A 27,245-nucleotide genomic window follows, 5' to 3' on the forward strand; every position below is an offset into this window, starting at 1 on the left:
TAATAGGGGCTTGACAGCCTCGATCTCCCATCCGAATACCAAGCTTTTCCCTCATCTCCTATTTATGGACCCTTACTCGCCTAGCGAATTCTATTCGCCGAGAACCCCAACCAGCGTGGGGTGGGCACAGCCTCCTACGTGATACGCAGCGAATAAGCTCACCGATTTCAAACCAACAACCCCCAAACCGGGCGGACCCTGAATCGCTGATCCCAGGCAACAGCATGTTAAAAGGGGAAGTCCCCTCATCGCCCCAACTCTCCGTTGATTGACTGCAACTCCCGGCTGGAACGTCAATATCTCTCCCCCCACCATGCGATTCAACTTACCTTTCCTTCTCGCTCTCGCCGTCCCCGTGATCGCGTCTGATTGGGTCATTTGGAGTTACAACGACTATTCGGGCGACTGGTGCGCGGGTGAAGCGCGCTTTAAGGTTGGAGACTACCCTAAGGAGTCACATTGTTATCCAATAGAGGAGGGATTCGACATGGCAATTGCAGGGGAGTTTGACGACACGGTGCATCTTACTGCCTATACGGAGGATTATTGCGCAGGGGAGGCATTTGAGGATTTACCACCTAGGAAGTGCTTTGCTCCTGGGAATGGGGTACAGATTCGCTCTTACTCTATTTCTCGCTAGCTGGGTGAGTCGTCTTCATGTTCCATGGAAGCTGTTACTGATTCTCTTTTTCTATTCAGATCTAGCCTGTTACGACATGACGATGCCTCCGCCTCCACCCTAAAGCGTGCCTTTTTTCGTCATCGGAGTTTTCGATCTACCTGTAAATTACCAAGAACAGAGCGATCGCATTGATTGAATCCCTTCGAGAACAGTAGTCGTCCATCGTGGAGGCCATATTTTCTACGTTGAAACCCACGGATTTATTGTGTCGCTGGTTCCTGTCATATGCAAGAGACACCGAGTCCTTGCTCACTTACATAAAACGGGAAATACACCCACTCCGTCCTCCGGTAAACCCCGACTGCGACCTTGGAAGATCGCCATCCCTGATCTACAGAGCCATCCCTCATTTGACCACTGCGGGGAATTTTCAGATGATTGCCACATGGCACACGGGTCACTCTCGGCTTCTAGGACGTCGGTCATCCCCTACAACATTACAGCATGCCGGCTATTTCACCTCGACTCCGCAACCGTATACCAAGCATCAACGCGACCGCGACCGCGACCGCTGCAACTACCTTACGGTATGCACAACAGACTGGGGTGGCCTGTTTGTTTACTCTGTCACACACTTCCAGAGTTGCGATTATCTTCATTTTGATTAAATTAATCTTGAACCAATACATTCTTCATCTGGCTGTCTATATTCTACAACCGGTTTTTTTTAACCATTCGCTTTCAATTGGGCAGTTCTAACCAGACCATTCTAATCACGTCCTTCCGAAAACACCCTGCGGACTGACAGCCTTGGCTCCAAGCGCAATGAACCCGCCAACAACACACATAACACCGGCAAAGATGGACATTTGAGAGAAACTGTCGTAATGACTCACAAGCGCACCACTAATAGGAGGCCCAACCAGCGCCGCCAGCGAAGCAATTCCCATGCCCATGCCCATATATGCACCAGCCTCTTGCGGGTTCTTGATACAGAGTGACAAAGCAGCACCCCCTCCGGAGACGATAGTCCCCGATGTGAACCCAACAGCGAGCGAGTACACAATCAAAGCGGGCGTAGACCTAGCCTCATTCAAGCAGAAAACCACGATACCAGTGGTGATTCCACCGATTATAAGCACGTTCAGACGCCCGAACTTGTCCGCTAGTATCCCAGGGATAATGCGACCAAGATTGGAGGCTGCGTTGAGAATAGCGAGTAGGTATGAAGCGAGCGTGGCATTCATCCCCCTCTTGACGGCGTACGTAGGAATGTAGAACAGCGGCTCAAACATGCCGACAATCATGAAGAACATCGCCGCAATAATGAGGATATACCGGGAATCCTTGAACGCAGACCCAACAAAGAAACTGGTCTTTCGTGGCGGCAGTCGAGACTTGACAGTGATGCACCAGAACGTCAGGAGCGGAATTAGTACGAACCCAATGATCCGTACGGACCATCCGAATCCCAGAGACGTGCTGTTAAGCATCTTGGAAAGCGCTATCGGAAGGACCACTCCTCCAATCGATGATCCCGAGACAACCAGTCCCAACGCCGCTGCTCTCTTCTTCATAAAGTACTGCATCACTGCGGCCATCGATGGAGACTGCATCAGGCCCATCGCTATGCCCATCAGCAGTCCTTGCGCAAGCATAAATTGCCAGTATTTGTCACAGAGACTCGTCATCATGATCGCAAATACGGAAAGCACCGCTGCTAGGCGGATTACCTGGAATTTTGTTAGTGATTTTTCATCTTTTTGCGCCCGAGGTAAGACGTGCCCATGCGCCGTATCTGTCGAATAATGGGCCTCCGATGGCGCCGGCTGAAAATTGGAGAAATGCTGCAAGAGATCCGATCCAGGCGACATCGTCGGCGGACTTGTCATTCAGTTGGTGTGTGAGATAATACTCCTCGAATACACCGAACGAATTGGCGAAGCCAAGAGTTGAGAAAAAAACGCATGCTCCTCCAGCTGCCACGAGCCATGCTTGGATGCCACCATCGGGGTATTCATGAGCGGTAGCTTTGTCTTTCTCGTTTGAGACGTCGGTGATTTCGGGATTGAGTCCTTGTTCGATATCAGAGGGAGACATGTTGACAATATATAATCACCCAATTGGGCAATGGAAACTTTGAGAAATGAACGTGATATGGACCGTGCGAGAAGAGATGATCTTGATCGACATGATGGCTTTCCAAGTGGGAATTGACTACTTTTATACGAGTGAATTCACGAGCGTTGAGTGTATACGATTGATGGGGCGCCGCGGAGGCTGCGCGGGACTCGGAGTCGGATTCGGAGTCGGGAAATGGCGGGCGCAAAGGACCAACCGCGCACTTCCCGTAATCAGATCTGACAGCCCGTGCTTCTTCCGTTTTCTTTTCTTTTCTCCAATTTCGGAGAATTGAAATGCACAGGAACGCGAAAATATACAGGCGTAACATGTGAGACATGGAAGACTCAGTGGGGAACGTGTTGCATTGCTCGCCGACCGTCATGCCCGAGCGCCGACGACGGCGGCCCCCAGTGTATGTAGATCGGAGATAGTGAGTGAGTGGAGCTGACAAGGCAATCAGGTCATGTTTTCTTTGCAGGAAGCGGAAAATCAAATGCAATCGCGCATCTCCTTGCAATAACTGCGTTCGATCGAAGAGCGGCAATTGCGTGTACGAGAATCTGTCGCCCCCTCCATCGCGACGCCCTCGTCATGGTCGAAAACTGGATCTCGACCGGCCAGAGCCTGAACTTTACCAGTTCCCAGTGCCGACAGACCAATCTTCCCATACCAACTATGATGCCACAGCTTCAAGTCACCAGTCAAATTCCACGCTGGGAGTAACCGGTTCTGCAGGTCCGTTGACACCGGCCAGTCAATCGCCGTCTCGAGAAGTGGAGACACTGCGCTTCAAGATCAAGCAGCTTCAAGAGCAACTGTCGCGTGCGAATCGAAAATCGGTCGGGTTGAGTGCCTCCAGCCCGAGTTACAACATCAGTACGACAACGTCCCACATCGCCGGGACATTCCACGTGCAGGGTGAAGTCCCTGCTGATGGCCGTACGCCGACAATATCACGCTCGGTTATGCACAAGACGAGAGTGTTTGGTCAGAGTCACTGGATGAACGGAGTCGCTCAGGTAAGACCCAGAACGTGGATTCGCTTTAAAGGGGTGAAGGATGAAGGACTGACTGCGATCAGTTCGGGGACATCCTTGAGACACTTGAACCACTCGTTCAGAACGAGACGTCGAAAGTCTTTATTGACTTGCAGAAGTGCAAGTACCTGGGAAAGGTCATAAAGGCCCAAAGGAAACCTCCGTGGCCGTCGCCGCCGACCGCCGAGCTGCCACCAAAAGATGTGGCAGACGCCCTTGTTGATATCTACCTGCGGACATACGAAACCGTCTACCGAGTAGTGCATATTCCAACATTTAGAAGAGACTACGATATGTTATGGGTGTCAAATACAACATCAAATATGGCTTTCCTGGTGCAGCTGAAACTGGTTTTCGCGATCGGCGCAACGATGTATGATGACAACTTCTCCCTACGTCCCTCAGCCGTTCGATGGGTGCACGAAGCGCAGACATGGATATCGGAGCCGGAGTTCAAATCCAGATTGAACACTCAATTCCTGCAGACTACCATCCTACTGCTTCTTGCACGAGAATATGTTGGTGTCGACGGAGGGTTGATCTGGATATCAACGGGAGAGCTGCTGAGAACGGCAGTGTATATGGGACTGCACCGAGACCCCATCCACCTGCCAAAGACAACAACATTTGCAACTGAGACTCGGCGAAGGCTTTGGAACACAATTTTGGAGATCGTTGTTTCCACAAGCATGGTCTCTGGTGGACCTCCCCTTCTCTCATTAGACGACTTCGACACCCATCCGCCGGGCAACTTCGACGACGAGCAGATCATGAATAATGATCCGGTACCAAAGCCCGAAGAGGCATTCACCCAGGTGTCTATAGCGCTGGCTCTCCGGAAATTGTTTCCACTGCGTCTAGCCATGGCCAGATCGCTCAACGGGCTCGGTGCCTACATGACATACGAAGAGACCATCCATATGGATTCAGAGCTGCGCAGCTCGTACAAGGCTATCTGTCAGGCCTTCAAAGTATACCGGCCTGGGAGTGGGATTCCACATTTTGGAATACGAGCACTCGACTGGCTTATACGTCGCAACCTAGTCGCGCTACACATGCCCTTTTTTGCCGGGGCTGTGAACGAGACAGCTTACGCCTTTTCCCGGCGAGTCGTCGTTGAAAATTTACTCAACCTCTGGAGTGCCGTCTTTCCCTCCTCATCACGCGTGTCGACTGCGCCAAACGAAGGCCAAACCTCAGCGCAAGAAGAACTGACAAGGCTGACCTGTTGCGGGTCTGGACCGTTTCGAACTGCTTCCATGCAGGCATGTTTTCTCATCGCAACGGAGTTGAAGACACAGCTACAGGAAGAGGATAGCCTTGGACCTGTTCCACTGCGACATGATCTTCTCTCGGTGCTTGAGGATGCTAAATATTGGAACCTGAAGTGCATTGAAGCTGGAGAGACCAACACGAAGGGATATTTGTTTATTTGCTTGGTCTTTGCACAGATCAATGCATTGATGACGGGCGTCCCTAAAGATCAATTCCCGTACATGCTTCTACAGGCTGCGGAAGATGCGGAGTCCACGTGTCTGGCTATCCTGGAAGAGAAAGCGGGCCAGAGTCAGGATATTAGGTCGAAACTGGACGAGATTGATGACCTGGCTGTCGATGCTATGCCGGATCTGATAGGTGATTGGGCGTTGATGGTAAGCCGAATCCCTGTCCTCACTGGGAACTACTGGGTGGAACAAATCGCTGACAATATCTCTATTAGATGCCAGAGAGCCAGTTTGACTTTGGTATATCAGAGCCAATGAACTGGGTGTATAGTGGCTTCGGATGAAACAGCTTCAGATAAATAGCCTCATATCCTTGATCCGATTTTTTGGCAACCCTGAATTACCTGGCCGCGACAAGTTGGCCCTGCAGGGTTCTACCACACGGACTTTACTGGCCTTATATTAACTCCGTCCAAGCCTCTGATGTTGATGGCATACTCAAGGACTAAGAATTCACGGTCCGATGAAGAAAAGATTTCAGTTGACAATGGCCGACCCTCTAATTGGGTGGGAATGGATTACGGAAAGAGAGATAGTGTACAACTTCCCTCCATGAACCGTTATTACGAAAAAACGAAAGACGGGGATGCTCGCATATGGAAACCCAAAAGGGTTCTGCAAATGCGTACGTCAAGGGTCGTTTCCCAACTGGTGATGCCCTGGTAGAGTAGCAACAGGCAGTCTTCCACTATGGCGCACTTCAAAAACTTACTCCCGGCGGTCATAACATTCACAACTTCAAGGGTCTCAAGCGCCGCACACGTTTCTGCAGATCAGTATCCTTCAAGCCAGAGGCACGTGGATACCATATCCCTTAGATAAATAACTCCATGAACCTAAGTGACGGCAAAGTTCATGGCGCGGGAAGTCTGAAGTTCGGACAAACAATCCGATAGGGCGAGAGGGTCAACCGTAGTTGTGAGATGTCACTTACCCTTTTCCCGTTGACCTCATTGACCCAATTGTTAACACTGGACCCATGTTTCTGAAGTATATCCGAAGCCCGCCTCTATGATCTCATTTTGTGGACAGGAATGGCCACTTGCGACGGGCGGATAAGCCCCGGAGCTCTGAGGTTACTGTTTCAACTTTCAGGTGGTACATATACTCTGCCCTTCAGCTTTTCGGTATACTGGCTTTCAGCAGGGGGACTGCATTAATAGCCGGTACGTGCTGGAGTGGCGGTCTCTCTTGACTGGCACTGACCGTCCTTTCCTCTTTCAGAAACAGCATCACCCAACCCAATGTCTTCGAAGTAATTGGAAACTTACTTCCAGGCCAACGTTACTGTCCTAATGTCTGATCGAGAAAGTGTCAGCTCAGTCTCAACTGAAACTGACCGCCACAATACCCCTAGACCCCTCGACCCTTCCGAGAGGTCAGAGGACGTCTACGAGACGCATAATGTCCATGATGCACCCGAAGATATTAGGTATGAAGGGGGCTCACCGGCGCCTCGTGTTCATTTCAGAACTAATGCCATGTCCCTGCGTGGCCCCCCTCGAGAATCGCCGCCAGAAGAACCCCGCGCAGAGTCGGAGACAGCGCAACGAGAAGACCGGCCGCAGCGGCCAACGATGCCTTACACCCACGAGTCTGCGGACATCGCCGATCAACCTCGTCAAGTACGATTCCAATCACAAGACACCCGCTTGATGGCCCAAGATGAAAAGGGCCCTGAGGGCCCTGCGGGCCGGACAGAAGGAGATGACCAGGAACAAAGAGCCCTGCCGGACCCAAGGTCCACCCAATCTGTAGGAGAACGATTACTCTCTGCATCTTTCAATTTACAGCGCAAAGCATCACTACTAGCCACTCGCTTGGGCCGGCCGGAGTATGGAGGTGATGACCTCACCTCTGGTGTCTACCATGGAGACTGGGCGACCGGCGATGCGGTACCGGAGTCGGACATGACAGACGACAAGCACAAAACAGACGAAGAGAAGCAGGCGAACAAGGCCAATAGTAGCTCCGAGGCGCATCGGCTAGTGCGTGATCTGACGCAGGACCAGTCGTCGCAGCGGCGTAAGGTTCGAGGACGGCCGTACGGTCAAAGTGGGAAGGAATTTGTGGGCGAAGAAAATGAGTCGGCTTTGGATTCCGGACTCCGGTATCGCTCTGGTGGTGGTGGTATTCTGTCGCAGTTGATGAAATTGAATGGTGGAGGTCAAACCCAACAGGATGGGAGTCAATCGCGGACACCAAGTCAGTCATCGTTTGATTCACAGGCGAGTCCGGCTTCGGATGCATCCAACTCGGGTTCTGATCCGACAGGGAAGAAGGGAAAGCCTGTCAAATGGTACAAGAGACCTCCCAATACTTCAACGTCAACTCTGATTGGTGTTTCAGGGAACATGAGCGGAGCAAGCACACCGGTCTCCAGTGAAGTGATATCTGCAGCAGAGAAAAGACAAGGAAAGCAGTCGAATCGCAATGTAAAACTCGAAGATGAAATTCGAGTGACGGTCCACATTGCCGAGATCATCTGTCGACAGCGGTACATCATGCAGCTTTGCAAGGCACTGATGACATTTGGAGCTCCCACCCACCGGTTGGAAGAGTATATGCAGATGACGGCGAAGGTGCTCGAAATTGACAGTCAGTTCCTGTACCTTCCAGGCTGTATGATCATGGCCTTCGATGATCCTTCGACGAGAACTACGGATGTCAAGCTTGTCCGGGCGGCACAAGGTGTTGATCTCGCTCGACTCTCCGACACGCATCTCATCTACAAGAATGTGATCCACGACGTCATCGGCATTGAAGAAGCAGTGCAGGAGTTGGATGAAGTGATGAAGAAGAAGCCACGCTTCCCCAAATGGATGGTTGTGTTAGTTTATGGCTTGGCGACTGCAACAGTCGGTCCTTTCGCCTTCAATGCCCGTCCGATTGACATGCCCATAATCTTTATCAACGGTCTTTGCGTTGGGGCCATGCAACATCTGGCAGCGCCCCGCTCGGTATTATATTCAAATGTTTTTGAGGTGACATCGACCGTGATGACCTCCTTTCTGGCTCGTGCCTTTGGCAGCATCCCACGGACTGTCATCAACGGCAAAAGACAGTATCTATTCTGTTTTTCAGCCATCGCCCAGTCCTCAATTGCGCTGATATTGCCTGGATTCCTTGTACTGTGCAGCAGCTTGGAACTTCAGTCTCACCAAATCATCGCCGGCTCAATTCGAATGGTCTACGCTATCATCTTCTCCCTCTTTCTCGGCTACGGTATCACTGTCGGCACCACAATCTACGGTTTGATGGACAATGGAGCCGTGTCAGACCTCCAGTGCCCTGCGCAGGGGGCCTTCAAGAACCCCTACCTCCAACGATTCCCCTTCGTGGCCATCATGACCGTGTGGCTCTTAATCATCAACCAAGGAAAATGGAAGCAGCTACCTCCCATGACATTCATCGCTATGAGCGGATACATCTCCAACTATTTCAGCACGAAGCGCCTTGGCTCCAACTCCCAGGTAGCCAATACCGTCGGCGCATTCACTATTGGCATCTTGGGCAACATGTACAGTCGCCTCTGGCACGGCCACGCCGCAACCGCTATTCTACCCGGAATTTTCATCCTAGTGCCGTCCGGACTCGCTGCTACAGGCTCTCTGATCTCGGGTGTCCAATCCGCAGACCAGATCCGCCAGAACGTATCCTCGCACGGCCCCCCTAGCTCTTCGCCGGGAGCTGGGCTATCCAGCACTTCGGTGTTTAGTCTGGGATTCGGCATGATTCAGGTGGCGATCGGTATTACGATTGGGCTTTTTATTGCGGCGTTGGTGGTCTATCCTTACGGGAAGCGTCGAAGTGGGCTCTTCAGCTTCTAAATGATCTCTTTGGATCTGGCTGCAACGTTCAATTACGATGTACTGATATACCTGGGATTGAGGCTTCCAACCGAGCTTGGGCCATTCGCCTAATGGTCGGCCGCAACAATTGAAAGTGGTTTTCGGACACTCGGCACTATGCAAAGAATCGATCCGTGTAAGGACCAGCAGTGGCTCGTGAGCAGGGTTCGCTGATTGACAAGTGGGGACTGAGACCTAGCGTGGGCCAGCCACCCGACGGGATCAAAGCTTGGGCCGTTCAAGAACAGGGCCATGTTCTCATAGTTATTAACTTCGGATTCCTAGTAATCCGTTGATCAATATGTTCTGTCGCAACCAATTCTATAACTGCAATTCTAGCAGCCTACATTTTATCCATCTAAACGTATGAAGAACGGCTGAGAAAAAAGCCTAGGTAGCTTATGCACGGGATAAGCGAGGACAAGCGCGGCGGAAATATCCGTCCAACACCCAGCCTCCCCGAAACTTAAGTAAAAAAATAGCCCGGGTCAGGGTAGTACCCAGAGTCCATGCTGTTTTGCAAAAAAGCCTGTTTACGAACTTCCCAGTTTGGAAAATCGTATGTGAGACAACCCAGATGACGCTCGTTTTCGTGTACGAGCGCGGAAAGCGGTGGCAAGGCCCTTCCGAGGACCCCGCTCCGCTGCCCAACCTTGCACTTTTCCCCCATGCAGCATTGTTTACTCCCGTTTTGGGCTCTGCGCTAAAGTGTAGATGCAGGAAATGCAGTTATAATAGAAAACCCCAAAAATCCTACTGTCAAATTCCCGGTCGCTGACGAATTTGAAAAGCTTACGTGGAACGGAAGGTCCGGGAAAGTTGCAACTAACCTGACGATCTGCCACGATTTTGGATGTTCGCGATGGCGCTAGACACGCATGTCTCAGGATCTACGCTCGGACTTTATCACCGGGTTTAAGTATAAAGCCAACCGTGCTACCTCTACTTTCTCTTCATTTCTCAGACATCACATCACCTTTCAAGCTCAATATTCTCACAATCACAAATCATGAAGGCCATCGCCGCTATCTCTTCCCTCCTGCTCCTCGGAGCTGCGACCGCACAGGAGATTCAATCTAAACCTTTCTACCTGGTGATCCAATCTGCCAATAAGACCCTGAACGGCGAGAAGCTCGCTGCCTGCCACTCCGGCGCCGCCATTGAATCACTCTGCCTGGCCGGATCCAGCTCCCAGTTCAACCTGAACACCACCACCGGCGAGGAGTCCCCGATCAAGGGCCAGGCCCCCGCAGGTACTCTGGTCTGGAAGCTGCCTTACTCCGAGAACGGTGGTACGTCAACCCTTTGTATTCCTTTCTTTCTTGGGAATCCCCTTCTAACAATACACAGAAACTGCCTACGAGTCCGAGCCTATGAGCTTCTACAACGACCCGTCCACCAACGTGGCCATGCCCATTTTCGAGCCTTCTTATAACATGCAGCAGGTCATGTTCGACGAGCAGAACCGCATGGGTATCTACAGTTACCTTGATGATACCGTTACCCCGCCTACTGGTGGCACGCCTAAGATTCTGCGGAACTGGTATGTCTGTGAGACTTACTACACTGGTTACACCTATACCACCCTTAACTGGGTTATGGGTGATGCTACTGCTAAGCCTCAGAACCCCAGCTGTGTTAAGGTGCAGGTTGAGCGCAGTTTTGTTTAATACATGCGGACATGACGATGGATGAGGGGGAATGGGATGAATTGGGGACTGATAGTTATGCCGAATGATGAGACTGTACATATTGTTATTAGCTTATTAGGATATACCATGCTTTTTTACAATGATTTATGGTTGGTGCTTGTTCCATCTCTAATTATAGTGCCGATGCTTCTAGCAGGATGTCTGCTCTCAACTTCTCCGGTCTGGGACTCATGTTCAAACGTTCCGCGTTTTTCGATCGCGTTCGGCCATAGAGAGTCTCATCTTGGCCCCTGAAATAGCCATGAGAAGCGGGGCGTGTTTTCGTAGCAAGCTGGACGTCATCTTTGAAGCAGAGAGTGACATGCCGATCTAAGGGGTGGCTTATGTACGCCCCCAACCCTCGGCCGCACGGTCCGACCGCGACGGGCCAAGACAACACGGGCCCCTTCCCCATTGACGAATCCTCTAGATGCCGGTTCGTCACGCATCAAGCGCGCAATCTATCACGAACAAAGTAATTGCAGGCAAGCTGCCCTTTTCAGGGGCCTTATGGCCGGAGGAAATTCATCGAACCTTGCACCGCCAATCGATTACCAAACTGACGTCTTCCGGTAATGGCCTTCGCAGTCAGGTCACAAAATTTACTCTGGGCGCGTCATCAAAGCTCTGTATACCAGATCTGCTTTCATCAGACACGATCGTCTTCGTTCTGCTACCGTTATCTTTGGCAAACTTCGCTAGGTGCACTCGCACGCAGGTCGGCCATGGCTTTCTCATCCAGCGCCGACTCTGATCCACTTCCCCTCAAATACGTACCGATAGAAGAAGTCGAGAGACTTGAAAAGTACCAGCCCGGTGGATACCACCCTATCATGATAGGAGATGTTTTCCAATCCCGGTACCGAGTAGTCCACAAGCTAGGCTACGGAACCTATTCCACCACTTGGCTCTGCCGAGACTACCGGTCTAATACATACGTGGCAGTCAAAGTTGGAACAGCGGAGTCAAGTGCTCGAGAGGCCGATGTTCTAGAGTATCTCAACCACGCTTCTCCCTTTGATCGCCCAGGCAGGGAAATTATACCCTCCGTTAAAGACAGATTCATCCTCTATGGGGTTAATGGCACCCACCCTTGCTATGTGACAGATCTAGCGATGTGCAATGTCTCCGGTGCGAAGAATGCATCATACAGACGCATATTTCAGGCTAGAACAGCTCGCTCACTTATTGCGCAGCTCGTACTAGCTGTGGAGTTCCTTCACTCTAAAGGAGTTGTTTATAGAGGTCGGCCTACACTCTTCCTCCTATTTTTTTCAACCATATACTAAATTAGTACTAACATCAGACATCCACCTTGGCAACATTCTTCTGCATCTACCAGCTAAATTTGATCAGCTCTCAATTGACCAGTTATACGAGAAATATAGCTCGCCTGCGTCAGAGCCAATTATTCGATTTGACGGTCAACCCCTTCAACCTGGCGTTCCATCTAGTGCCGTCCCTCCGATCTGGCTGGGGAAGGCTTCGGAGGAATTCTCCCCATCAGAATCTAGAATCTTTCTGAGTGATTTTGGAGAAGCATATAGACCCTTGTCAGAGCATCGGTGTGGTTCGCATGCCCCGCTATCCTTTGTGCCACCTAAAGCCCGATTTGAGCCAGAACGGAGCCTCTCTTTCTCAACTGACATTTGGACACTCGGGTGTTCTATATGGATAATACTAGGTCAGCGTTCCTTGTTCGAGGATATCCTTGCTACGCCGGACGACATAACATCTGAGCAAGTTGATACTCGAGGGAACTTGCCTCCTCAGTGGTGGGAGAAATGGGAGGCGCGACACGAATATTTCGAGGAAAATGGGAAACCAAATCGTGGCCGACAGGTGAGGTCTTGGGAAGACCGCTTTGAAAAGCATATTCAACTCCCACGGCAGGACGCTGGAATACGAGGTTTTGATGTAGAAGAGAAAGCTGCCGTTATGGATATGCTAAGCTCGATATTGTCTTTTGGGCCAGAAAAGCGGCCAACTGTACAGGAGATACTTAAATGTAGGTGGATCGAGAATTGGGCATTGCCGGACTTTGGCAAGTCCCGAGACTGCCAAGAATTCTCATGAAGCTGCTCATTGCTCCTGTCTTAGCGAAAGATCAGCTGAATCTTATATAAGTGTCCATATATCACCACGTCCTTTCTGACAGGTCAAATTCATCATCGGATGTACGACCCAGTCAGCGGCCTCCGCACCGAACTGGTAGGGACAAAGAAGATAGTATCTTGCATTTTAGCTCGCAACAGCTTACAGTGGACACGCGAGAAGCCGACCGATCTCGGAGACTAAGCCCACGTGTGCTGCAGATGTGGCTGCAGGGGTATACATCTCCACACCTGGACAACAGGGATCTATATTCAAGATTGCCTAGCCTCATAGAGAATACTCGTGCCTAAACTAATTGTGCGTGATGTCATCTTACCACGGAAATATCTACCTAGCCGCGGTATGAATCTACTGAGCTACGATCGCAAAACACAAAAAGCCACAACTCCACAATCAAATAAAGTACCACTCTTGAAGATACTGCATTTCTTCGATTCAGCAGCAAAAAAAAACATTTCATTCAAAACAAGTCCCTACAAGCATGACAACAGCGTAAGCGGAGCGGCACGGGGCGCAGGCTGCACTTCCCCAGAGCGGTTTAGCCCCATGATCGGCACACGAATAAAAGCCCGGAATCCACCCATGACTCGCTGATCACAAGGACGTATGGCTCGGCCGCATCGGGGTTGGCCGGATGGATCACAGGGGAAGGTAGTATTCACCTTCCAGCTCGTAATACGCAGTCCTTCAAGGCTGAAAGGGATTAGGTGGGTATCTGGTGATGTAAAGTATAAATACACTACGGTAGGAAGCTGTTACGTGTTTGAACAGAACAAAAACAAAGACAATACGACGATGTTCAAGATCCTCCCCCTCGCTCTCCTGGCGACTCTCGCCGTCGCTGACCCCATCGTCTACCTCATCCGCCACGGCGAGAAGCCTGCTTCTGGAAACGGCTTGAATGCGCAGGGCCTGGAGCGCGCGCAGTGTCTGCGCAATGTCTTCGGCGCTAGCTCGTCTTATAACATCGGACATATCATGGCTGAGAAGCCTAAGAGTGGTGGGTTTTCTATCTCTTGTTAATGCGGGGTCCTGAGAAGAAGGAAGTTGACATGTTGCAGATGGCAAGCGCCAGCGTCCTTACGACACCGTCGAGCCCCTGGCTAAGGACCTTGGTCTGACAGTTGACACTTCCTGCGGCCGGGATCATTCTGGTTGTGTTAAGGATGTTGTTGATGGGTATACTGGCAGTGGCAATATTCTTATTTGCTGGGAGCATCATGCTCTTACTGATATTGTGAAGAAGCTGGGTGATGATAATGCCCCTGAATATCCTGATGATAGGTATGTACTCGGTCTCTTGGGTGGGAAATGGGGGTTGATGGGAATGGAAAATGCTAATTCATTACAGCTTCAACATTATCTGGACCGATCCCTCTCCTTATAACACCATCACTTCGGAGACTAGTGAGAACTGCCCTGGGCTGGATTCCTAGGTTGTGGTGGTCTGAACCGATTCAATTCCAATGTTGATTATCATAGGTGCTCGGTACGAATGTATATATGCAGATCTTTAGAAAGCGAAGAATAAGGTGATAAAAAGAATTGCATTCCAAATCGATTCGCATATCCAATGAATTCGATGTCTCAGACAGAACAGAAGGTCTAACATGGCCAGCATATCTATGTTACTAATTAATGCCATGCAACGTCAGCAGGCGACCAGTCGCTAGCTTCGCCCCAAAAATCTAAGTATTACTTCATCTCTATGGAAATTTCCTGCGTCGGGGCCGTGACCGTCTGATCATGCCAGACGGCGTAACCCAGTAACTCTAAGAGATGTCGTTCGCGATGCGTAAAAATGAGGACGCCTTCGGTGCGGAGGAAGCGTTTTGCGTGATCCAGTAGGATCTGTGTATGTTTATGGCGAGAAGAAAGGCGCAGGAGGATGTCGTGGGTGATTTTTATTTGATCTGGCTCGGTGGAAGCGGGAATCTCAAGAAGAATCGATCGAGTTTTCTTATCCTGGGCCAGGGAGACGGCATAGATTTCGAGCATGCGATTGCGTACAATAAACTGCAGCATGGACTCAAATGACTCGGGTTGCAGAATTGTCTGCGGGAGAGATATTTCCTGCCCAGACAGACCGCGCTGCACGATAATCGCATACTCGAGATCTTCGACAAGAGGCATCAACTGCATTCTTGCAAGAGAAACATGGCCCAGGACAGGACGGTCATAGCCGAGCTTCTTGCGCCAGAAGTAGTTGCAAAAGATCAGTGAGATTATGCAGGGGATCAACACCACGTATCCCCACCAGCGCGTGGCTGTAACCATCGACGCTGCGCCAGCAACTAACCCGATAACCCCATTGATCAACGCATGCCACTGGAACCGACGGAAACGCGTATGCAGTCGCCGATGAATATCATCACTCGGCTCGCTCCTCCGCACCGCAGTGTCATGCTTTCTGAACCGTTGGATAAGAAACCACGACCAGACCGCATTAAAAAGACCGAACGCCGCAGCCAGCCCATTGCCAATGTACCCGGAGAGCAGATTGCTCGCTTTAAAGACATGCGGATCTGCACCCCCGATCGCCATTAGCGTACCGACACCAACAAGAACCGAGCCACCGCCTAGGAGAATATCCATGAAGATGCGGTCAACGACTTCGGTACCGATCTCACGCACCCCAACGCCCAGGCGACTGTCAAGCAAACGTGCCAACTCGGGGTTCTTGGCATGGTACTGCCGCAGGCGCAGGAGGTGTTCTTTCTCGTCTTGTAGCAATCGGACATTCCTCCAACTCAGTCTGAAATCCTGAAAGGCGACGAACGCCATGCCCAGCGCCAGCGTACCACCGATACCCATCAGCACGGCGGCAAAGGTAGGCACGGGTATGTCATTCCAGACATTCGCAGCAAAGTCACCTGCATTCGCGAGTTCGAGGTAGCCAACACCAGCGAGAAGACTGTTCCGGAATTGTTGCTGGTGCAGAAGTTTGAATCGATCGCGGCCACGGCGACGCAGAGTCACCGTGTCTTGCGTTTCGAGGGATTCTTGCCATGTTATATCGCTGGCTTCACGGAGGATTCTTGGAATGGGCGGAGCGGACTCTATGACGGAGAGTTCTAGCTCAGAGTCCATTTGCGAGAGCTTAAGTTGTGCCGGAGAGGGAGTGGTGATTAGCGTGTCGGAGGAGTCCCCGTGGAGAGCCATTGTGAGAGGTGGTCACGAGAAAACTATACACATGTCGCTCGGTCTGCACGGCTGACGAAGTGACAAGGACAAGAAGTCAGGTGTGGCCCAAGAGAGGGCGTGTGGTGTAAGGTGTACGGTGCACCCTGCACCTCAGGGAGAAGAAAAGGAGGTGGAAGGCGAGAAGAAGAGCGAAAACGGAGAACAAGTGGAAACTTGGAACCGGTGGATCTGCGCCAAGGCGTGGCCCTGTAGGGCTGAACATTCCCCAGTTTTCGGTTTTCACTAGTCGCTCCTTTATCCTGCAGCCTAGCGTCCTAGCATGTTTGATTACCATTGAAATTATAGACCCCCTTTTCTGTCGAGGATCGAGAGACTGGGCCGCTGTCATTCTATTCATAGAATAGGGACGCGAGTGAGAATTGCCCTGGTCTTGATCTTTGCCACTCTACTTTTTGCGGAACTCCACACTACGCGTAACTCTGTAAAATGCGAAATTTTGAGTTTATTCGAGTCTGTACAAAACGCCGCGCTATAAATGCTATGCTCTATGCCTCTTTAGTCCACTTGGCATCATCCCCTGCTTTCGAAGTCAGCGCACGGATCAGCTTAACGCCTGCCTCCGCAGTGTCACTCGACGGCCCAGCCCAAAACTCCGCCTCACGGTCGGATCCACGTAAAACATCATCATGCGGCTCCTCAATCGTCGGTGATGGACTGCCGTCGGGCGAATGATTGCTATCGCTGGAGGGATAGACGTTGACCCGCTCGTGGAAACGCACACGCTGGCGGACCCGCCCACCAGGTGAAGTTGATTTCTCGGCGGGCGACGTGCTGGCTTCGAGGAAGCCTTTTCGCACTGCGTATCGCCGGGCTTCTTCGCGACGGAGTGCGTCGGAGAAGATCTTTTGCAACGCTGTGGAGGTTATGAACCGGAGGGCGAGGTATGCTTGTTCCGCCACGAAAATAGTCAAGAGAAGGTAGGATAGCCGGACTTCGGACATGGGGCCTCGATATAGGTGGACAATCGCTGCTGTGGACAGTGTGCCCATCCAGGCTATCAAATCCAGGCCCAAGAGACACGGTCCGATGGAGTCTGTTCGAATGGGGGGTGGGCGCTGGCATTCCAGGGTAAGTTTGAAGAAATCGCCTCGTAATTCCAGCCAGTTGTTCAGTAGGAAGCCCAGTGGGACAAGTGGCCATGCAACGCCGAATAGGGCGAGATAGCCAAATTGCACACACATTTCCAATATGTCGTCTTCCACTTTATATTCATCGGCGTCGGCCTCGCTGCGCACGCGTTTCAGGAACGATGCTTCTTCCAGAGGGTCGATCAATAGCAAGTCTGAGGCTTTGGACAAGCTGCGTTTGCGACTTAATCCAGCCTTGCGGTCCCGGTAGTTTCTCCATTTCTGCCACAGGAAATGCTTCACGTATGGCAGGACGATCTCCTCGCCGAAGCTGAGCACCTGTGCGGTCATCGATAGGTAGATAACCTCCTGCTGGAAACGAGATGTGTCCACCTCAAACTCACGGTAGATCTTGGCGGTATCTGAATTGAGACCGGTCCATCGGAGTATATCGAGGAGAGGGATGATGGATTTGCCGAATGGAACGTAGACGTATGCGGTCAAGATGGTCGGCAGGAAGGAAGTGATGAAGTTCATCACGAAGGTCTTTTGGGTTTGTGCGAGGTCATACAGATCCTGCGTTCGGTAGTTTTCGTAGTCGGTCAGGCGGGTTGCGATGCCGGTGAGAAAAGAGTTAATGGCGGGGAGCGAGAGCGAGAAGAGAACGGTCGGCAGAAATTCCAGGTATCCTTTGAAAGGACCTTTATACACCTCCGAGATGAAGACTTCTGATGCGAACGTGGCGCAGATCAAGCCTCCAAGAGCGACGCTAGCGATTGAAGCAAAGGGAATCAGGAGCAGCTGTCGCAGGAACTGCTTCCACCCGGGGAAGACGTGTACCACCTGCCCTGAAATGGGGTCCGTGACTTCCTTCTCCCACTCATACTGCGCCCGATCCATCTTCAGCCTGTCGACGCCCTTGACCCCCCATCGCAGGCCCAGATCGGACTCGCGGATCTTCCAGAACTCGACGAATACCACGCACCAGATGCATAGAGCACCGCCGTAGATGATTGAGTAGGGGCCCAGATAGAGCCAGCCGAAAATGCCCAGAACGGCCGGCACCACCAGAAAGAGCGAGTAACAGTTGATAAAAGCATAGTAGAAAGCGACCTGCAGGAAACTCAAAGGTTAACGATGATAATTATCGAATGTCAATGTCGATGCCGAGGTCAACCTTTTCACCAAAGAGCGCGCGGATGGTGTCGAGATCCTGAGTCGTCAACACCGTCTTGCGATTCCACTGTCGTAGCAACTCAGAGCACGCGTCCTGATCGTGTAGCGGGAAAGAGGCAGTCACGTTCTTCCACTTTCCATGGTTCGGCGTGATGCCCGCGCCGCCCAGTTTCTTCTGCCAAGTGACAGCGTGATAAACCGAGCGGATCTGCTCCGCAGGCGTCTCGGGATCGGCGGTTGTGTTTTCGTCGCCCGTCGGCAGACTATGCGTGATTCCAAACAACCAATCCTTAATCCTGCCCTCGTTAACAAGTTTCCAACACCCTCCCATGGAAATGACAAACCTCGACTTTTGAATCATCTGGCCAAGGTGGTCCCTAGGCACCCGAATACACACCAATAGCGACGAACCGTGGCCATGACGCACCTGCACACGAAGACCGGCTTCGTGCAAGTCCGCAACGAGCGTGCGAAACTCAAGAATCGCTTGCGCTTGATCTGCGATCGTCAGCGACCTGTCCAGAAGTGGAAGTCATGCAGGGACTGTACCAAGGTCACCGAAGTCGTACTGCAGTACCCAATCAACGCCGAGGTTATCGTTCTCCTCGCCGGAACCTTGGCCTGCGAGCCAAGACATGGTTGGAGAGAAGAGAAAACACGGTGTGGGAAAAGAAGGGGAAATGTGGGGGAACCCAGCCAGGCTATTTAGGGCGCTATACTATAATTACTCCGAGTCATCATTACTGCACGGGTCCACTGGACGATCCGGTTTGACAACTTGCACCGTCGATCGGAGCGGCTGGACCAGATCACACAGTTCATCCGTCCATAATTGGCTTGGCATCAGACACCCCGAAACTAAATGAACTCGATCGTTACCGAGATAGCTGAGGCCTGGATTAAATACCACCCTGTGCCTTGCTGCGAAACGCACCGGGATCCACGGGCCAAGCTTCAGCCCTACGGGACAGTCGAATTACACGTCTTTGTTACCGATCGGCGGTAATTTCCCCCCTTCACGAGATTTCGCTGTTACCTCAGCCTAGCCTGCTCATTTGTTATGGACTGTAGCAAATGAGTGCCGCCACCGCCCACCCTGTACAAATCTGCACCTCGGCAGTAATTGCAACTTGAGTCGCGCCCCTCAGCGGAGACTCTCTTGAACGGCTCACGAATCACCCACACGGCACGGGAGCAGCATCGTGCATAGCATTTGCAGCGATGAAAACACAAGGACCAGTGATTTGGTCACGGCATTGAAAAGTGTTTCTGTGTATCTGCAGGTGCAGGTATCCTTTCCTTAGCCTCGAACTCTCCCAGGGCGGGTGGGAAAACTGCTGCCTGAAGCTATTGCGCCACGCCCTCTCAGCGTAAGAATGGGGCATTCCACTTTCCGCCTTGCCTCTGGGCCGTCTTGGTGTCGGAAATACACCACAAGGGACCGGTAATTCGAAATGCAATTACACACGGTCCATTGCAATGGTCCATTACTCCGTTGCCAAGAGTGGAGATGATCATGCCCGTTGGGTCGATGACGGCACCGAGACATGCCCTCGCCAACCAATCGTAGGCATCAACATTCGGCCTTTGATTCGACTCGGATATAGCGAATGGGCTACGGGATGGCTGTGCACCTTCCGGGATTCCGATGATTCCATTGACGGTGAAGGTATATATGGGCATTGGCACTTGGAGATCTGCGACCGTGACTCGAGTTGGCAAGGCCTTCCTTGTGCCCGTCCCTACGGCTTCCGGCATAGACCTTGGAATATCATCTACTCTTGGCTCTTGGCTCATGTTCGGAGAGATTATCGACCTCATGGTCCGCCGCTTTCACGGTCAGAATTTGACCCTGGGGCTGAGCGTTTTTCTGTTCACGTTCATGTTCTTGCCGACCTTTCTCGTGCTGCTCGCCGTGGTCGCATTCTTCTTGTTGGCTTATCCGCGACTGCGTAAGTCGGGTTTCATTCAGAAAATCGATGCGTCTTGATTTGGTGCGTGCGACTCGTCGATGTGTGTGAGCGTTGAGGCTGATTCGTTCCAGGCCGCTATAGCAGCCAGCATTACTACGGAGTCTATGGGAAATGCATAGTGATCCGAGCTCAAGGTTGGGACAGCTTGCGCAAATGTTTCAGGGAGTTTTCGTTCAGACTTGGCGATGATTTCATCCTACAGTAGTCCTGTCGGTTTCGTTTCAGGTAAAAATTGGATACGCGTCCTTATCCCGATATAATGAACCTCCGAGACCCTCACCTCAATCAACGCCTATTCAGCTTGTACTTTCCAAAAGCGAATGGAGATAGCTATGGTAGAATTCAACAAGTTAGAAATGAGGATGCCTAGCCACTATATGCGAGGCCGGGCCCATCCGGTGCCAGTGTTTGCGCCGGACTTCAAAAACTCTGGAACACGCCGTAGTTTAGCACGCGATTGGCTCAAAACCTTCGCATACCCACATCTTGGCTCGCACCACGTGGGTCAACGGGTAGGGCTGGGCAGAGAAGAGGGGTTCGTACCTTTGTGACTAAGTCGGGTTGCAGGGATTTTTCGCTCTATCGCCTCTACCACGTTTGATACCTCTCACCCCATGAACACAGTCCGTTGGCACTTGATCCCTCGCCAGTCTCAACTCATGTTCTTTTCTGCTCTCGGGAAGCCTTCAATCTCCGTGCCATTGGAATGGGTTGAGAGACTCACTCCGTGCCGTCCCATGAACAGCCTTCGCCCCTAGAGAGCATCTCTTGCCGTGAGCCCACTCATGGCATCAGGTGGATATTCTGACCCAACTACTCACTTTGCATCTATCCTGTAAAGATGGAGAAGCAAACCGAAGTCAGGACCGTCGAGACAGCCCCCGACCGATTCAGCTTCTTCTGTTCGCAGACTCTCAAAGCAACCACGTCGCCAACATGGGACGACCTCCTCCCTAACGGTAACCTGGACCATATCTTCCAGGAGACCCAAAAGAGTCGGCCAGACCCATCACGACCGACCTGGTGGTTCGACATCCGCGATGCGACTGAAGCGGACGTTAGTGTGGTCTCGCAGGCGCTCTCCATCCATCCTCTGACGGCGGAGGACATTACCATCCGCGAGCCTCGCGAGAAAGTCGAGGTTTTCAAGAACTACTACCTCATTTCGTTCCTGACTCTTGTCGATCGAGACCTGAGCGAAAGCGAGAGACCCGACATCCCAGCCACTGCGGAGATCTACATCCTCGTCTTTCAGTACGGCGTCGTCACCTTCTCTCCAAGCGGGTGCGAGCACGTCCACCGAGTCCGCGAACGAGCTCGCAAGATGCATGATCCGACCATTCTCTCCAGTGACTGGATCTGCTACGCACTCATGTACGCCCCCCCTCATCCCCACGATTGCCACTCAACTAACAAAAGCCAGCGACGACATAGTCGACAGCTTCGAACCCTTCACCCGCGCCGCAGAAATCGAATCTGAAGCCATAGAAGACCAGGTCTACATTGCCCGAATCGACGACGTAAAAGAATTAATCCCGCAAGTCGACGTCCTCCGCAAAAAGATCACCCACATCATTCGCTGCCTACACGGCAAAGTGGACGTGCTGAACGGTTTCGTGAAACGATGCCAAGGCCCCGACAAACTACCCGTCTTCCCAGACGGCGAACTGCTACTCTACCTCGGCGACGTGCAGGACCATTTGGTCACGACTTTATCGACGCTGTCGCATATCGATGAGATTATCGGTCGGAGTCAGGCGAATTCGCTGGCGCAGCTTAGTGCGACGAATCTAAGGGTTAGTCATAAGATTACCTCGGTTATGAGTAAGGTTACGGTGCTGGCAACCATCTTTGTGCCGTGTCATTTTGTCACGGGGTTGTTTGGGATGAACGTTCAGGTTCCCGGGGAGGAAACAACGGGGTTGTCGTGGTTCTTTGGGATCGTTGGCAGTTTTGTTGTGTTTATGGTTGTCTGTTTGGCTATTGCGGCTAAGTTTAGGCTTCTGTGAGGTGTGGAGGGATGCTTTGTGGTCGAAATACGACCCAGTATTATGCATAAAGGTCTAACCCAGTATATCGTCTCCAGATAGCGATAAAATTCAACACAAGTCTCCAACTACTCGTCCTCTTCATATGATAGGACTTCTAAGCCTAGGACGTCCCATTGCGTGTAGATTGTACTCTTGTAAGTTTATCCGACAGAAGAACCGTCCCTGGTTATTCCAGCTGTGAAACCGGCATATTATATGGCATGGAGGAAGAACCGCCAATGAATGTGCTATTAACCTTAGGTCGCTTATACCGCTCTGTAAAATTCAAAATACTCAGCTATCATTCATTGTCTTCCCAACCGTGGTTCGCCGATGCCAAGAATATACAGGTAAATATCCCTCAACAAGTTACGGGCAAAGGTCTTGACAGTATGCAGGATTAGTTGTACTGAGACAAAAATTCTTCTGCGTTTGCCAATTCCCGTTTGATCACCTCGCCATGCTCCGGGCTACGAAGCTTTATCCGCACGTCGAACGGGAGAGGGCATACCAGGTTGGCGGATGTATATGCGTTGGGGTCCAAGAGCTTAACTTTGCCAGTTTTCGGGTCAATGGGTTCCTCAAATTCAAAGGCCCAGAGTAGCTTAGCAGCAAGATGCCACATGCTACGTTCAGCCAGGTGAATGCCAGGGCAGATTCTTCGTCCACCACCGTAGCCATAATGATGTGGAATAGATGTTAGTCAACATGCACGGTTGATCTGAAAGACATCACTTATCTCTGTTCTCATAGTTAGAGCCGACTGCATAGTCGCTTGCCAGTTTCGGGTGATTCACGAATCGGTCCGGGTTGAAGGTGTCGTGGTCGGGGTAATAGTTCTCATCATGGTGCATAGCCCATACGCCGACAAAGATCGTGCTTCCCTTGGGGATAAGCATGCCATCGTACCAATCATCTTGTGTTTTGAGTTAGCCGTGGTTAATTTACATGGCATATGATTAAAAACTCACCTTTTGTGACTGTATGAGGAAGTCCCAGGTCGGATCTGCATACTCATGAATGGGTCAGCAAAAAGACTGTATTCACGTCATCTTGGTATTAGGTGAGCGTATGTGTTTATGAGTGAGTGGGAGTGAGTGCGTGTATGTTTTTCTAGGGGAGAGAAACCCACGTAGGGCGCCAGCGGAGACCCTCTTTCACAATAGCGTTAATATAAGGCAACTTTTCAAAATCGGAGAATAGCGGAGCTCGCTTAGTCCCGCAAACGGCATCAATCTCCTTGCGGGCCTTTTCTTGGATCTTGGGATTCTTAGCCAAGGCCAGAATCAAGGTCAGAATCTGATTCGCAGTGGTGTCGGCGCCGGCCTCCATAAGCTCGCCAAAGAGGTTGTTGAAACCATGCTGGCTCATCGGCCAACCATCCTTGTTGTAATCATCCAGTTTCATGTCAATCATACACTCACGTTTGTCATCACGGGTGCGACGTTCTTCCACCAGCTGACGCGCTTTACCCCATATAGTGTCCATTCTTTTACGCATACGGTAAGCGCGCTTCTTCCAACTACCTGGCATATACCACAACCAAGGGGTTAGATCCACAGGTGGGTTTGCTCCAGGCTCAATTGCTTCAAGCCACTATATGAATTGGTTAATGACTAATATCACGGAGAGCTGGCGACTTACCTCTTCAATCATCTCGGACACATCTTTGAACCAGAAGGAGTCGAGGCTCTTTGCACGGAAACCCCAAGCCAATACCGCCGCAACCGATGACGCATACAGTCTAGCATAGGGGAAGAATTTCGTCGGTTCTTCGACTAATCGATTCAAAAAAAGGACGGCTCTATATTTCAAGACGGATTAGCACCCGTACCCTAATATGGGAAGTAATTGGTAAATGAAAACCCACTCGGCTTCTTGAACGCGGAAATGCTTCTCATCAAGCGACTTGGGGTTGAGGTTTCTTGTTACAACCGTTCGCTTTTCCCGCCACGAGGGAGTTTGACATTCCATGGTCATATGGTTCCCACGAGTGATAAAGAGCGGAACAATGTTAGGTGGCCTATCAGAGTAGATACTGCCTTTTTTGTCGATCAATTCATGGACAGCTTTGCGATCACAAATAACGATCATGGTCCCCGATCCGACCTTGAGGGAATATATATTCCCATATTTATGCGACCATTCCATGAACCTGCCAGCATGTTAAATCGGATGTCTGCTAAATAAAAGAAATGCGGATTTACTTTTTGCCCAGACCAGTGCTAGGGATATCCAGCATATTCCCGAGAATTGGCACCGTTGGAGGACCAGGGGGTAGTCGTGGGTCCCGTTTGCCAACCTGGAATAGACGGTAAATGCCATAGACAAAGAGTAGGCCAGCTACCGTCAAAACAATATTTGAAGATAGTATAGATACCATGTTGACGCTCAATCACGGTGACACGTAAAAATAGACCGATTACCGAAATACGATGATGGGAAAAATCATGATCTCAGGACGCCGGAACCGAAAAAAATGACACAGTTCGTGTCCTCTTCCTCCATCTTCTGAATGACGCATCTTCCCGTTTTCGTAACTGTTTTATCCTCTTTGGATGCCTTTCCTGCGCTCTGCTTCCAGGGCTTTCGATTCCAGAAAGCAAACGTCGAAACAGCCGCAAAGATCAAACAAGCCAAGGAGACAGCGCCAAAATCGGTCGCAAACTGCTAAAGAATTTCAGAAATTATGTTGTTTGGTACTAGGTCAAGTCAAATTGCTGCTCACCTTCTGGTCGAATGCATGCGCGAGGTCAGATTGGTTCGGCGGCTGGTCCGCAAAAATTTGCGTTTGGCGTATGTGCTCCATATCAAACTCCTTTGCTGAAAGTTTTTTGGGGTCCTTTCGCACGTCCGGTTAGATTACCACCGTCAATCTTTAGTCGACGAGTGGTTTTGCTTTCCAGGCCTTAGGCTGCGAAATCACCGAATACGTTATTCATTTAGCTGAATCTAATTTATATTGACTTGGAAGAGAGATAGTTCGAGTTATAAAATGGCGAGGCAGAAGTCTCCTCAATTGGATCCCCTGACTGAGATAGTTGGGGTCCCCACACAGATAGAGATAATAATTTACGTTCGGCGTAATAATGCATATCACCCGGCCCCTCTCGCTGGAATTTCGGGTTATACATCACTGCGTCCGTTAGACAATCACCAGAGGAGGAAATAATGAGACAATTATAGTCTAACTCTACAGTAAAACAAGCTGAATATCAATGCAACTTTGCGGGTTAATTACACATTTCACCGAGAACCCTCCGGCCCGAGGTTAAAGGTAAACTCACCAAGAAATGTAGAGTCTAATTATTCAATAAGTAACTGATACTATTTAGATCACAGTACTTCAATACTTTATGTTAAATATACGTGGTTGTTGAAATATGAAGGTGTAATCTCATTTAATATAGTGTTTCGGAGTAGACGGCTCGACTGGGACTTACTTTAGTTATTTTTTACTTACTGAGACGGGTCGTAGATCAATGTTTTCCCGTATCGTTCTTTATATGCAAAACTCTGTAAATTATTTTGATCTTACTGTATACAAAAATCTTTAAGTAAATTGGCTAGGACTTGGAACTAAGGATTAATTAAAGATGACAAGTTGTACTTCGGGAACAAGTGATCTTATACTTCATTTTATACATTATAATATAGATGATAATGATAAGACACGACAAATGGGTTCTTTATTCATAGTAGACTGTGTTAACCAAAGTACCAATCTTTCAATCTCCACCCGAATCTCATCACCGTGGTTCAGAACAACTCTGGGGTCCCGCATAGCCCCAATACCAGGTCCAGTTCCCGTCATGATGATCGTACCCTTTTCAAGAGTTGTTCCCTGAGAGAGGAACGAAATTATTTGAGGTATAGTAAATATCATTTCCCTGTTACATTCAATGCTTAGCCCAAGATGAAATAACAATTAGAAGTTTGAAGATTGATTACTTACTGGGTATTTGAACCTTGGACTATGTTACCATTATGGATTGCTTTAATTGCAAGTTGATGCGGGTCCTTGATGGCAGATGGAGCGAGAAGAATGGGGCCGATCGGACAGGAGAAATCAAATCCTGTTCCTCAGTATTTTCCTCAGTATTGGTGTCTTTGTTTAAAAGGGTTTCCGAGAGCAAGGTAATACCACATACCTTTAGCGATTGACCACTGGCTATTTTTCCACTGCTGTGTTCTCGCGCTTACGTCGTTGCTGGAGGTATATCCAAGCACATAATCCATAGCATCTTTTTCGGGGATGTCTTTCTCTGTCTTCGACATAATGATTGACAAGTCCGCTACATAGTCGCTCGTGCCATCCTGCGCGATCTTCGGTACATTGATTCTCGCTGGCTGTGGCCCATTCAGAGCTGTACGGGGCTTAATGAAAAGTACAGGCACGTCGGGAATCGGCATATTGGCTTCTAATGCGTGATCGCGGTAGTTGAGCCCCATGCAGCGAATGAGAGGGAAATCTTCCATACTGATAGGCTAGAGGATCTATTGCATAATGCTTCTTAATCAGTATTGAGGTCCAGGATGTGCCTATTTTAGTCCATGCTGAGTTTTGGTAGGCTGACGTACCTGAGAGACATTCTGAACTCTATTCTGAACTACACCGTCGAATACAGACCCCTTGATCTCCTTCACCGTCACCTTTTCGCCGTTCAACATGGCGAGACCGACATCGGGAAATTGTGTAGAGTCTACCTGTCCCAGATGCACTTGACCATCTTCCTCAGCGATGAAACGAACGAGATGCGTCCAATATTGTGCCATCTTCTCGCTCTGGTCTTGTTCTTCGCTGAAAACCGAATAGAATGAAGCCGGAAGTAAATTCTCTCAGAGAACTT

General features: G+C 50.5%; 11 protein-coding genes across 11 annotated transcripts; 6 read left to right on the plus strand and 5 right to left on the minus strand.

Moving 5' to 3' along the window:
• Window positions 1-1,395: 1,395 nt before the first annotated feature.
• N7498_007709 (MCT family MFS transporter) lies at window positions 1,396-2,722 on the minus strand (the record flags this gene model as incomplete). The annotated part of the gene is made up of 2 exons (XM_058454771.1): window positions 1,396-2,355; window positions 2,408-2,722. 2 exons carry the CDS (start codon window positions 2,720-2,722, stop codon window positions 1,396-1,398), a joined length of 1,275 nt encoding a protein of 424 aa, XP_058307020.1.
• A 404-nt stretch (window positions 2,723-3,126) lies between these two features.
• N7498_007710 (fungal specific transcription factor domain-containing protein) lies at window positions 3,127-5,572 on the plus strand (the record flags this gene model as incomplete). Its single annotated transcript, XM_058454772.1, has 4 exons — window positions 3,127-3,158; window positions 3,225-3,765; window positions 3,828-5,435; window positions 5,504-5,572. 4 exons carry the CDS (start codon window positions 3,127-3,129, stop codon window positions 5,570-5,572), a joined length of 2,250 nt encoding a protein of 749 aa, XP_058307021.1.
• Window positions 5,573-6,583: 1,011 nt separating this feature from the next.
• On the plus strand, window positions 6,584-9,118 carry N7498_007711 (threonine/serine exporter family protein; the record flags this gene model as incomplete). The annotated part of the gene is made up of 1 exon (XM_058454773.1): window positions 6,584-9,118. One exon carries the CDS (start codon window positions 6,584-6,586, stop codon window positions 9,116-9,118), a length of 2,535 nt encoding a protein of 844 aa, XP_058307022.1.
• A 1,030-nt stretch (window positions 9,119-10,148) lies between these two features.
• N7498_007712 (uncharacterized protein) lies at window positions 10,149-10,809 on the plus strand (the record flags this gene model as incomplete). The annotated part of the gene is made up of 2 exons (XM_058454774.1): window positions 10,149-10,431; window positions 10,490-10,809. 2 exons carry the CDS (start codon window positions 10,149-10,151, stop codon window positions 10,807-10,809), a joined length of 603 nt encoding a protein of 200 aa, XP_058307023.1.
• A 596-nt stretch (window positions 10,810-11,405) lies between these two features.
• N7498_007713 (uncharacterized protein) lies at window positions 11,406-12,906 on the plus strand (the record flags this gene model as incomplete). Its single annotated transcript, XM_058454775.1, has 2 exons — window positions 11,406-12,075; window positions 12,137-12,906. The coding sequence occupies 2 exons, from the start codon at window positions 11,406-11,408 to the stop codon at window positions 12,904-12,906; spliced, it is 1,440 nt and encodes a 479-aa protein (XP_058307024.1).
• An 834-nt stretch (window positions 12,907-13,740) lies between these two features.
• Window positions 13,741-14,381, plus strand: N7498_007714 (uncharacterized protein; the record flags this gene model as incomplete). Its single annotated transcript, XM_058454776.1, has 3 exons — window positions 13,741-13,945; window positions 14,007-14,229; window positions 14,297-14,381. 3 exons carry the CDS (start codon window positions 13,741-13,743, stop codon window positions 14,379-14,381), a joined length of 513 nt encoding a protein of 170 aa, XP_058307025.1.
• A 259-nt stretch (window positions 14,382-14,640) lies between these two features.
• N7498_007715 (uncharacterized protein) lies at window positions 14,641-16,107 on the minus strand (the record flags this gene model as incomplete). Its single annotated transcript, XM_058454777.1, has 1 exon — window positions 14,641-16,107. The coding sequence occupies one exon, from the start codon at window positions 16,105-16,107 to the stop codon at window positions 14,641-14,643; it is 1,467 nt and encodes a 488-aa protein (XP_058307026.1).
• Window positions 16,108-16,634: 527 nt separating this feature from the next.
• N7498_007716 (anoctamin family protein) lies at window positions 16,635-19,029 on the minus strand (the record flags this gene model as incomplete). The annotated part of the gene is made up of 4 exons (XM_058454778.1): window positions 16,635-18,329; window positions 18,394-18,688; window positions 18,737-18,890; window positions 18,942-19,029. The coding sequence occupies 4 exons, from the start codon at window positions 19,027-19,029 to the stop codon at window positions 16,635-16,637; spliced, it is 2,232 nt and encodes a 743-aa protein (XP_058307027.1).
• Window positions 19,030-21,206: 2,177 nt separating this feature from the next.
• On the plus strand, window positions 21,207-22,374 carry N7498_007717 (magnesium transporter CorA family protein; the record flags this gene model as incomplete). Its single annotated transcript, XM_058454779.1, has 2 exons — window positions 21,207-21,739; window positions 21,789-22,374. The coding sequence occupies 2 exons, from the start codon at window positions 21,207-21,209 to the stop codon at window positions 22,372-22,374; spliced, it is 1,119 nt and encodes a 372-aa protein (XP_058307028.1).
• Window positions 22,375-22,795: 421 nt separating this feature from the next.
• Window positions 22,796-24,778, minus strand: N7498_007718 (cytochrome P450; the record flags this gene model as incomplete). Its single annotated transcript, XM_058454780.1, has 7 exons — window positions 22,796-23,054; window positions 23,131-23,311; window positions 23,367-23,401; window positions 23,528-23,991; window positions 24,040-24,199; window positions 24,266-24,550; window positions 24,603-24,778. 7 exons carry the CDS (start codon window positions 24,776-24,778, stop codon window positions 22,796-22,798), a joined length of 1,560 nt encoding a protein of 519 aa, XP_058307029.1.
• Window positions 24,779-26,041: 1,263 nt separating this feature from the next.
• N7498_007719 (fumarylacetoacetate hydrolase family protein) lies at window positions 26,042-27,171 on the minus strand (the record flags this gene model as incomplete). The annotated part of the gene is made up of 4 exons (XM_058454781.1): window positions 26,042-26,285; window positions 26,351-26,471; window positions 26,547-26,883; window positions 26,977-27,171. 4 exons carry the CDS (start codon window positions 27,169-27,171, stop codon window positions 26,042-26,044), a joined length of 897 nt encoding a protein of 298 aa, XP_058307030.1.
• Window positions 27,172-27,245: the final 74 nt, after the last annotated feature.

Source organism: Penicillium cinerascens (genome assembly GCF_028974065.1).
Source record: "Penicillium cinerascens strain IBT 15544 chromosome Unknown contig_9_segment0_segment0, whole genome shotgun sequence".
NCBI classification, from domain to species: domain Eukaryota; kingdom Fungi; phylum Ascomycota; class Eurotiomycetes; order Eurotiales; family Aspergillaceae; genus Penicillium; species Penicillium cinerascens.